The following is an 11,762-nucleotide window of genomic DNA, read 5'->3' on the forward strand; positions in this document are numbered from 1 at the left end:
TAAAATTCAAAGTTTATTTCATAACAACTTAGGTTGCTCACTTTTAAATTCATAAAATTTTGTTTAAAAAATAAATTTTTTATTTTAGAATCCAAAATGTTTGATATTAAAAATCAAAACTCGAAAAACGTTATTTTAAAAACATTTTTTTAATTATTAATTATATACTTGAGGATAATTTTTTTTTATTTCAAAAAATTTTGCATTAAAAATTCAATTCAAAAATGCAAAAAAATATTCAAAATTTATTAATATTAAAAATCAATTTATTTTTCGTGTTTTTATTATTTTCCGAACTATTTAACTCAATGCCGAGAAAACTAATCAAATTCATTATTATTTTAGTGTCGACTTTAGTATTACAAATTTTAACCAAATTAATTTTTTAATGTTTAGTGCCGAACGAAATGTTGAACACTTCATTCAAATTATGAAAAAATAAAGGCGATTAAACACTGTACCAACACGTTGCAAGCGTATAAAAATCATTTAGTTCTATGCCAAGCCAACGCTTGCGCCCCCCCTTTACCCCACAAATAATAAAGGCCGTATTTATGCTTTTATTCATTTATATATTCTCTGTGTATATATGTATGTATATATAAAATATCTTTGCGCTCTTATAACATAACAAAAATTAAATTCTACATACCTACAAAATAGTTACATTTATATAATATTTAATAAGATACAAAATAAAAACGCACACAATTCGTAAAAACAAATATTTCACAATAATACAAAATAAACGCTTTACTAAGACACATCCAAATATGCGACTTTTAAATATGTATATAATAGTAAACAAAAACAAAAATGCTCAAACAAACTAAAAATCGAATAATAATAATAATACATTTCGAAATAATACAGTATACATATTTGGATGCACACATTTGTGTGCGTGCTTGTGTGGGTGTGTGTGATTTGTGTTTGTGTGAGTATGTGAATTCGCTTAATTACTAACGTTTGCTTTTTGGTCCAATACAGTTGCAGTGTTATACAAATAAAATAAATAAGAAAATACGTACATACAAGGTGAGTGGGTAGGGGGTGAAGGGTGTACAAGGTGGTGGTGGTGTTGGTGGTAATTGCATGTGCGGTGAATTATAACTTTACAATTAAACAAAAAGCTATGCATTTAACCAAAAATCAATACAAAAAGGGTAACAACAATTTAGCGTTCAATTTAGTTTAAAAAAAATTGTAAAAAATTCTCTATTAGCAATATCAACCACAACATCAAAATAACAGGATATATATATGTAAACATAAAAACATTGAGATTTATGTTAAGCAATATTTAAGAGATATTCAAATAAAAAACAAAAAACAGTAAACTTTAAAGCGGCATGTCAATTTAAGTTAACAAGAGGCGCGGCACAACTACACAAGTGCTGGCCACGGCTGCCGACACGACCGCTCCACGTTGCCTACACACGTACATTAGGTGGGTACGTATGCACAATTCAGCTAAATATATGTTAGGGTGAGTGTTTGAGTTGGGTCACACATGCATGGGAGAGCTTAGTGTTTGTATGATTTAGAGAGATTTACTTTAGAATGGACGCCTTAACTTGGCAATGGCATTTGTCAAGTGGAGGATTTCCGTGTTCATTTGCTGCACCAGTGTGTCCAATTTGTCGACGGAGTCCAAAATTTCGACGCGTTCGGTGTGTGGGTTGAAGCGCACCTCGAATGGACGCGACATGGTCGACACCCAGCGACGGAATTTGTCTTTGGCATCTTCGAAACTCTCGGCCACATAGTAGATGGGTTGGTATTCTTGATCTTGGTAGGGTTGCACGGCAGTGGAGGCTGGTTCGAAAGCGCGATGTTCGCACTTGTCGCTGATGGCATGCAAGAGTTCGCCGTATGACGAGAGCAAACCAGCGCCGTAGGCTTTCACCTGACCGTGTTCCTTGCAGAGACCAAACTCAACGGTGAACCAGTAGACCTAGAGATGAGATGAGAAAAGAAAACAGTGATTAGTTAGCAGTGTATATATATGTATATGTATTGTAACGTGTGTGTTCATATGTATGCATTTTGGTGGGTGTGAGAAACTTTGTTGTAATTGGAAAACTTGACACTGACACTTAGTCTTTGACGGCTTAACAATGGCTTGCGCGTGTCTGCGCCAATGGCACAGGGCCGCTCTCAGCGCCGGCTAGCGCCAATGTGCAGCGCGTTTTGACCTCAATCTTTGGTGATTGTCAAGCGCGCCAGTCATAGCTGCGGTTTAGCATTGAATAACAATTTGCAAGTACACTTGTTGCTTTTGCATGGCTATATATATGTATGTATCCATGAAATTTTGGCCGCGTATTTGCACTTTTCTGCATGTTCTTTGCATGCATAACATTTTTTATCGCTCATTAGAATTTTTGGCTGCCAAAGTCGCCATTTTGAGTATTTGTTTATTTCTGTTACTAAATGCACGCGTTTAGCTGCCGCGCAGGCGCAAGGCCAGCAGTAAGAACGCCAGTGCTGTGCACATGCGACTCAAAATTAAGATAACTTACTGCAAATAATTACAGCAATGCACTTGCCCTCGCGCCGCCTAGCGCGCTTGTATATGTGTGTGTGTCCCAGTGACCATAGCCGCTGTCATGCTGCCAAGCGCACGAACTTGAATTAAGCAGGCACCACAAGTTTTTTTTTGTGGTATTCGATAGCGCAAGCACTTCAACTTGGCTTAGAAAACTCGCTTGAGGTGGCGCGTTCTTGCGCTAATGCCAGTTTTGGTGCATGGTCTGGCGTCAGTGTTGGCGCGGTAAAGCCGCCGAGCGCGCGCGCGCTAGTTAGTAACACACTAGCACGTTAGTGGCCACAGCCAGCAAACGCTGTTTCAAGTTTACAGCTGGGGTGGCGGTTATGGCTAAGTGGGCGCGCGCGCGCGCTTCACAGCCGCTAGCCAACAGTCAGCAGCCTTCATAGCTACTAAAATATCTAAATTGGCAATTAAAGCGAGCATTTAGACAAATTAAACTGCAAATGTACATTTGTAGCCTGCGCGCATAACTGGCGCATTTATGCATATTTGCGCGTTCGTTTAGTTAGTGACCAGTTGACTTTTACAATCAAATTTGTTTAGAAAAGTGATATTTGCGATATCGAATTCGGGTTGGCGAAACATTCGCGTCAAGGCTACTAATCGAGATAATGCTAATAAGCGCGCTGCTTGGCTAAGCGTTCTAATTGCTTATTGTATGTGTGTTTTTTATATCAATGTTGCGCCAATATTGTCATACTTACAGTGGATAGCTTTTCGATTTCATCATCGGAGGCACCCAACGAAGCCAAACCGATTTCTTGTGAGAATTGTGCGAAACTGGGATCAGCTAAGAGCGGCATGTGACCGAGCAATTCGTGAATGCAATCGCTATTATTGAAAAGAGAAGAAAGAAGAATAAGAAATTAGTTAAACTGTGTAGAATTAGGGGTAAAATACAAGTTAAACTACTAGTTACTAATACTAGGAACAAGTTTTTACCTCAAAAAGTCCTAAAATTATTATCAATCTATCCCTAGCTCAGTTCTAGACGCCTTCGAGTTACTTTCACTACAACAACATAGCTTTATCTTTTTATTGGCACTTTAAATGAGTCACTTATAATTCAATCAAATATTGAAAATAGCTTTTATCGTACTTTCTCACTTCTCTCTGTTGGCAAGCAGCCCCTGAAGCTCGCTGTTGGTCATTTACTGTACCCTTACTGCTTGCCTGCTTGAACACTGTTATTATGCTAAACTAATTAAGCGTCGGTAATGGCGCTGTGCTGCCCTTAAAGTGCGTCGAAGTGCTAAAGTGTCGACAATTTGCGACAATTCCATTTTCAACACTAACACTGATGCTCTAACCTTCCTTTTGTTTCACTACCACGCAGCCCGCCCACTCATCAGCAACAGCATCAGCCCCCCACTCATCAGCGTCAGTAAAAGCATCAGCAGTGGCAGTGGCACTAAAAGTTCTGAGGCAATTACATGCTTCCGTCATGTCAACGCCTAGTCCTCACTGCATTGTCGCACAGCTATTGTGGTTGTTGGCACACGAAAGCATATTTCCTGTCAAATGAAATTAGAGCATTTGCCTTTGTGCTTTGATTGCTGATGCTTGAGTTAATTTGCCGCAACGCAACGCAACAATATGCGTAACCGGTAGTAGGAAGCGCACAGCGCAAAGTTGCCTTGCCTAAACTTTAGCCCATTTTACAGCTAGTAAACGTAGAATTCTAGTACTTAGATACTTACGGCTCGGGTGTGTGGTATGGTGAGTTGACGTGGCGCACATATTGTGTGCTCTGGAAGATGCGGAATGCCAGCGAGGCGAGGAAGTCGCGTGCGGTCAACAGACCGGCAGCGGGACGCAGTGTGAAACCGGTGTTGCGACGCAAAAAGTCCGACATCTCTTGCAATTGTGGCAGACGGTGTTCGACAAAGATCTGCTCATCGCGCAATTTCTGGAAAGCCGCACGGTATTCCTGGCAAGCGTGTTTCTTCGACAAATCGACAACGGTCAACAACACCGAACGCCATGTCTTAACCTCAACATCGGAGTATTCAATGTATGGGATTGGATCGCCATATTTGTAAGCGAAAGCAATTTCGGCAATCTCCTTACGACGCTGGCGATAGACTTTATCAGCAAAACCGGGATGATTCATATCCAAATCGGGTTCGTATTTGGTCATCAAATGATTGCAGTTATCCAATTCGGAGGCATGCTTGGGGAACCATGGTGCCTTGACGCTGATGTTATGTTCGGCCAACAGACTGATGCTTTGGAACGAGCCCGATTGACGTAGTGAGCGTACCAATTGCAATAGATTGCCACGCGTCATATCGACCTTAATGAGTACGTCGTGTTCGACGCCTTGTTCGCGTGACACACGCGATTCGACATGTTGTACGGCGCCCTTGAACGTTTCGATCGCCTTGAGTATGCGGCCAAGCGAGGAGATGCCCTCCTTGAGGCGTACGACGAGCGCAGCGCTCTGCACGGCATTCTCCGCTTCGGTGGACTCGGCGGCGGCGTTGGCAAGCAAAACTTCCTCTTCGGTAAGACCGGCATCTGTGCGTGTGAGAGAACGAGTGAAAAGCAATGCAAAGTTAATAAAAATATATCGAATAATATGTGTGTGTATTATATTTTAATTTTCAAGTTGTACTTTATGCCAAATAAATCCGCTTGGCTTGCTAAGCACGCATTCTAAGCGGCACGAATGGTAGACAAGTCGGCTTAAGCATGAAAGATGCTGGCCGCATGCATTGCACTAGTAGGTAAGTGAGTAGTTAAGTGAAGAAAACCCTTGGAGAGGGCGGCGATGGCGTATAATTGGAATAAATGTTGGGTGAAAAATTGCAAATCGGCTTTTGTCACAATTTACCCCCCCATTTCTCATTTTTTTAGCAGCAGCCATTGTTGCCGTGTAGTCAAGCGCGCAAGATTCGCCTTTTATCATACTCAAACGCGCACAGTGACATAATAAAATCAGCGCCATAAAAATAGCATCGGCGGAAATGTACGCAATGGCGTTGGCAAAAGAAATGGAGATATTAAAAGGAAATGTGCGATTTACACATTTGAAATGCTCGGCGTACGTGCTGGCGCACAAGCGTATCCTGGACTTGAGTGCGTGTGTGCGTGTGGCAAGCATATTAAGTGGCATATGCTTCATCATCATCATAATGCGCTTGAAGGCACTTATGTGACGACTCTCTGACATTAACCCGCACCCGTGCGTCTAGTGTGGCGCTCAACTGTTGCTTACCATTTGCATTGTTGCTGTTGTTATTGCCCTCACCCTGAGCAGCAGCGCCCAACGAGGCGTTGTTGGTTTCGTTATGGGCTTCTGTGGCGTAAGTAGTTTTTGAAATGAAAAGAAACGAAAATAAAACGAAAAAAATTATAGAAATCATAAAAATTAATAAAAATAATAAAAGCAAAATTAAAAGTGAAAATAAAAGCAAAATTGCACGTATTTAAATAAAATGGTGCAGAACTAAAATTTGCTTTTTTTGGCTTTTTTGGATAGACTACCTGCTGGGATGTCATGTACTTCAGCTGGTATTTCCACATTTTCCACCGACTGATCGGCTTGCAATTCGATTTCTTGCTCGATTGGAGTGCCCTTAGCTTGCTGAATGCATTGCTCCAAGGTAGCTTCGTCTAATTAATGGAAATTAAAATAAAATTAAAAAAACAAATTAAGTAAAATTTGTAAATAAATTAAGTAAAAATTAAGTAAAAAATTAATCATAATGATTAAAAAATTGTGAAAAATTAATTGAAAGCAAATTAATTAAAAATTAAAAAAAAATTAATTAATTAAAAAAACAAATTAAGTAAAATTTAAAAATAAATTAAGTAAAAATTAAGTAAAAAATTAATCATAATGATTAAAAAATTATGAAAAATTAATTGAAAGCAAATTAATTAAAAATTAAAAAAAAAAAATAATTAACCAAAAATTAAATTTAATTAATTAATTAAAAATTTAAGCGCAAATATTTAAGAAAGAAGTTTGACTGACTTCACTTTGCAGCGCAGAAATTTCACAGGCACTATTTTCTCATATTTTTTTTTATTATTTCAATTCACTTTTCAATTTCATTTTTTTCTTACAATTATGCTTAATTCTACGCCTCCTACTTACCATTGGTCTTTTGGCGCGCTTCCTCCAGCACGGTTTGTTTGTTTTGCTTGACAACCAAGCTTTCAAAGCGCGCATCGTCCACCAACGAGCGACGGCGTGATGGATAGCCATTCTGTAAGAGAGCAGATATTTTTCTGATTATTTTTTTGTTTTTGTATAAAAAAGTTAATATACTAACTATTAAATATTTAATATACTTTTTTTACCACCCTAATACCGTTAGTGCTTAGTGATCAACCGACAACCACCTGTCGGTCGTCTAATGCGTTGCCATTGGCTACAAAGCTTTTAAGCGCCTTTTCCACTCAAATGACCGAGCAGCGTGGGTGTTTGATTGAGTGATTGTGTGGAGACCGTTTGCAGGGTGGCAAATGCTTTAAGCACACTTAAAACCGTTAAGCGCATTTTTGCCTGAGTGTGTGGGTAAATGTGTGTAAATAAAGTAGTAAAGCGGAGATGTGCAGGAAATTGGCGCATCAGCCACAGATTAAAAAGGTTTGAAGAAGGAAAATGTGGTTGTGATTACAGAGAAAGCTGCGGTAGCAAGAGAGATTTGTACGAAAAAGAATTTTTTTGGTAAAAAATATTAAAGAATTAAGTTTCGAAAAAGAAATAAGAAGTTTTTTCAGTTGTCCAAAGTGTGTCTCGCTAGCCAGGCTAGTTTTGAAAAGACAAAGGAAATTTATATATGCATATATGTATAAGCCACAGCTTTGTTTACATTTCCAAACAGCCGCCAGTTGTGGAATTTTTTCCACTATGTCTGCAAATCACTTGACACTTATGCAATGTGATTTACTTTTCTCTCACACGCTTACGCTCCGCTGAACGCTCTCCACATAACTCTACAACTTCGAACAATTATACAGCAGTTAAAAATATTTTTTTTGTTTAGTTTTATGTTTATGGTATGACACAATTTAAACAAATAAAATTATGTAGGTATGTACGTGCTGGCCTGAAGATGCTGTATGGTCGGTGGCAAGGCAACAAGCACTAATTTCAACACAACCATAATAAACGGACAGACAAAGTGGCAGACAAGTCGCCAGTGAACAAGCGGCTGACGGTTGGCCCAATACTCCACTGAACTGAACTGAAATGCGATCCGCACTGTGATGCGCTGCTGTTGTTGTTGTTGCAGCCGTACATATGCGTAGCCGGTTACAAAATCTCCGCGCTTGACTTTATCATTTGGCAGTTGGCTTATTGAAAACGAAAGTGGCGCTTTGTTTTGTTTGCTGTGTTTTTGTTGTTCGTACAACAACAGCAAAATTTCGGTACTTTTTCGAAAACGCAGCTACATGGCGCACGTCAAAAGCGCGCATTGTGTGTTTTCGTATATTTTATCAGCAAACAAAAACAACAATAACAACAATGAAAGAAGCGCTTAAGCGCGGAAAACAGAAATTTGCCGGCTAAAAACTGGTTTATGCGCCAAAATAAAAAAAATATGGCTAAATGAAAAAAAGAAAAATAATTTGCATAGCATTAAGGCTTAGTTTTTTTGCTTCGCTGCTGGCTGGCGCGCAAGTTCAGTACGCGCATGCGCGCGCATCACATCGTCTTTGCGTGCTGAGGCTAAATGATAAGCGCATTTTGTAAAGAAAAAAATCGTCAAAATAACTTATTCATTGACACAAAATGTGTACCATCATCGTTGTTGTTGTTGTTGTTGCTGTTATTATTGTCATTTGTTTTTATTTGGTCTATTGTGTGCACTTTCGTTCGAAATCTTAAATAACCGTGCGCTTACAGGCGTTGACACCGAATGAAGTCGTCAAATAGCGCGAGCTCGACACGTAAGCGCCGGACTTTAAGTAATATTTTGACAGCTTAAGGTGTGAAAATCGCATAAATTTGCCGATCAATGAGTTAAGGCACCTAAGCGAACGAGTTTACGCCATTATTGGGCGCACAATGGGATTTATGGAATTGTATTTTGTATAGATATTTTATTTAAATTTTATTTTTTAAAGCGCTCAAATATAGGATTTGTATATTTTAATGGATGCAGAGCAGCGCTCGTGGCAAGCAGGAAGTATTAGCGCGCTTTAAAGAAGCAGCGGATAATGCGCGTACTATATTGGTCAGCTACAATGGCTTAAGTAAAATTTATGCGCTTTTCCTGTTGGCCATTAGCCATTGAGCCCTTTCTTATACAATCTTTGTTTTCAACAACAATTTTTTTGTTTTTTTTTTTGGTTTTTGTGTTACATTGACCTTCGTGTACTACGCCAAATTTAGGCACACGGTCACATGGAAAAGCTGATGAAAGAGCGTCCAGTTTTCGAATCAGCTAGTAAACGCGCATTTCAACATGTTTATTGAATTTTTGTGTGTAATGCCACGGAAATTTGTTTAAATTTACATTTTTGAAGAAAAAATTTGTTTTTTTTTTTAAAGAAAAATTGTGGCATGTAAGGGACCTAGCAGCAGCAGCGAGCTCGAAAACGCCAACTAATGCAATTTTTTGTCAACCAAATTTTTTCCTGCCGTTGTATGAGACAGCTGCTTAATTGTGCCGGTAGTATTATGTGTTGTTGCTGGCTTACTTGCGCATAATTTTCCCTTTCTTCTGCTGCGTTACTGTCTTAAGCGCATCACTACAACTCAGCACTGTGGGTACACGCCCACTTTCACTCTTAACGGTTTATTTGAGCAGTTTGTTAAGTAACTCTGCTGTCAATTTGTCAAGACTAACCATTAAAGGTTGTACAATGTGTTGGTTGTGTTTGAAGACTTCGTATTCTGAATACAACTAGGAGCTTGTATTTTGTAGGAAATTTTAGTTTTGTCTTTCCAGTTAATAAAATAATCAAAATGACAACAATTGTTGTTGATAAATTTGCTTCATAAGAAATGGGTATGGTTGGCATCTGTCACGTAGACCAAATTGTTTGCTTATAAAGTTTACATATATATATGTATATATAAGCATGTACATATGTATGTATATGTGAGTGAGGTTGAAAACTACGCAATAGTTGATACTGATTTTCGGAATTTTGGGTATTTTCGCAATACAAAAAATCAGCTGTGACAGCAAGCTATGTTTGTAAGGTGAAAGAGGAATATAAACAAATATTTTGCAATTTTGAGTTTCTCAGTTAATTATTAGGTGAAAAGGGTAAATGGTTAATGTAATTAGAAAAATGGAGGATTTTTTTAATTCTTTAAAAAAGGTATTGAAATTTAAGAAATAGAGGATTTTCATTAAGAAAGGTATTGAAATTTTTGGTTTTCATTATTTTTTTAATTCATAAAACAATGTATTATACAAAGCAATAAATCTGCTAATTTGAAGAAAACTAAAATTTAATTTAAAAAAAATTTAAAAATTAAAAAAATGCATTTTTAACGCCATTGAATCTAACACAATTCTCAAAAATAGACAAAAAATTTAAATACATTTTTAATTTATAATTTTTTTTATTTTTTCAAAAACACGCTTTCAAAAAACTGATTCAAAAACGTTTTCAAAACTCATTTTTCAAGAGAAATCATTGTCCATTTTATATAAAACAGTTAAAAGACTCAAATTAAGTTATCTATTTGTAGTAAAATTATTTTTCACTCAAAAATAGTTTTCAAAACGCACTTTTCAAGGTAAATAAATTGCTTTTCGCATAAAACTCTATAACGCAATAATTTTTGAAAAATTTTTAATTAATTCTTTTAATTTTTTTTACGAATTTTACGAACTCAATAACGAAATAATTTTTGGAGATTTTTTAATTAATTTTTTGAATTTTTTATTTAATTTTTTAAATTTTATTTTGAATTTCACATAAAATTCGATAACGAAATAATTTCTTAAAATTTTTGAAATATTTTTTCAACATTTTGTAGTTCATTTAAATCGTTTTTCGAAATTTTTTATACATTTTTAAATTTTAATATTAATTTTCGAACTAAATTCATTGAATTAAAAAATCTCTAAGCAGTTATTAGCGCATTGCAAGTTTTCCGCTAACCTTTCTATTTGAAATTAGCCTATAAAGATTTAATTTATTCAAGAATAAGCCTTTTTAATGACAAAATTGTATGACAAAAATCAAAATAATAAATTTTTAAGATTTCATTTCAACAAAAAATAATTTTTTGCCAACATACTTAGTAGCTCACACATATAACTCTTTTCCGAAAAAAAATATTTTCCAAGTTTTCCGAATTTTTTACGCAATTTTCAGTGTAACTCACCTCAATACTGTAGGATTTTTTGATAGCGAACATTTCGCGGTTCTTTTGTGCAGCAGCTACGGCCATCATTTTGTTAGTGTTTGTTTTTTATAAATATACGGATACGAAGAGAATTCAAAATTTATCGCAAAGTGCAATTTATGACACTTGACTTTATAAATTTGCGTTTTTTGAGTTTTTTATTTAGCAACTGTTCTCAGAAATAAGCCTACGAAATGCACTTTCACTGCTTATTTCACAATAACAAAAAAAATGGTTCTTGCCCAATTTTCTGTTAATCAACTTTGAAGTAGTTTGCTTAAACGGTGTTTGCGTCTATGCAGCTCCAGAAATCACACTTGTTTTTTTATGTTTGTACGTATGTAAAACACAGGATCTTTAACTTGTTGTAGAACTTCCAGTTATCGAAACTTTTCAAATACTTGAATGAACTTTTCGATTTAGCTTGCTTTAACTTTAGTATCCTTCGATTTGTGTAATTATTTTACTCGCAGGCAGAAAAGCTAATTATTATTTTATTACAACAAACACAGCGTTTTAAATATTTATTTTATATTTAACAAACTACTTAACTTCTTAACCAAAGTGGCAAGTCTTAAGAGCGAATGATAGCGAATCAATGCATGCTTGGTGTCCGGCGGCGTTCGCTTAAATACCCTCAAAGCGTATCGTATGAAACGATAAAAGAGCCGCTGAGCCGAAGCTCGGCCGCAGCGTTGTTGCTCTTGGGGTGGCAAGCGAACTTGAGTGCGGCTGTGTGTGTGTGCGCGCACATACGGTGGAGCCATGTGTGGTGAGCGTGCAGACGGCCGCTCGAAAATCCGCTACAGGTTTCAGTTGTTTCGGTTGTATTGTGTGTGTTGTTGCTGTAATTTTTGCTCCCATTAACAGGTGATGAAG

The 11,762-nt window shown here is 36.9% G+C and overlaps 1 protein-coding gene across 2 annotated transcripts; it reads right to left on the bottom strand.

Annotated features, from left to right (window-relative positions):
• Positions 1-551: 551 nt before the first annotated feature.
• Positions 552-11,496, bottom strand: LOC105224770 (tyrosine 3-monooxygenase). Of its 2 annotated transcripts, none has more exons than XM_049457092.1 (7): positions 10,863-11,496; positions 6,660-6,771; positions 6,044-6,172; positions 5,775-5,852; positions 4,255-5,074; positions 3,259-3,385; positions 552-1,957 (listed from the first exon to the last, which is right to left on the bottom strand). In XM_049457092.1, exons 1-7 carry the CDS (start codon positions 10,929-10,931, stop codon positions 1,559-1,561), a joined length of 1,734 nt encoding a protein of 577 aa, XP_049313049.1. In that variant the 5' UTR covers positions 10,932-11,496; the 3' UTR covers positions 552-1,558. The 2 variants fall into 2 exon arrangements, with proteins under 2 accessions (XP_049313049.1, XP_049313048.1); XM_049457091.1 differs by having other exon boundaries at positions 5,775-5,855; positions 10,863-11,495.
• Between the last annotated feature and the right edge of the window lie 266 nt (positions 11,497-11,762).

This window comes from Bactrocera dorsalis, chromosome 5 (genome assembly GCF_023373825.1).
Source record: "Bactrocera dorsalis isolate Fly_Bdor chromosome 5, ASM2337382v1, whole genome shotgun sequence".
Lineage (NCBI taxonomy): Eukaryota > Metazoa > Arthropoda > Insecta > Diptera > Tephritidae > Bactrocera > Bactrocera dorsalis.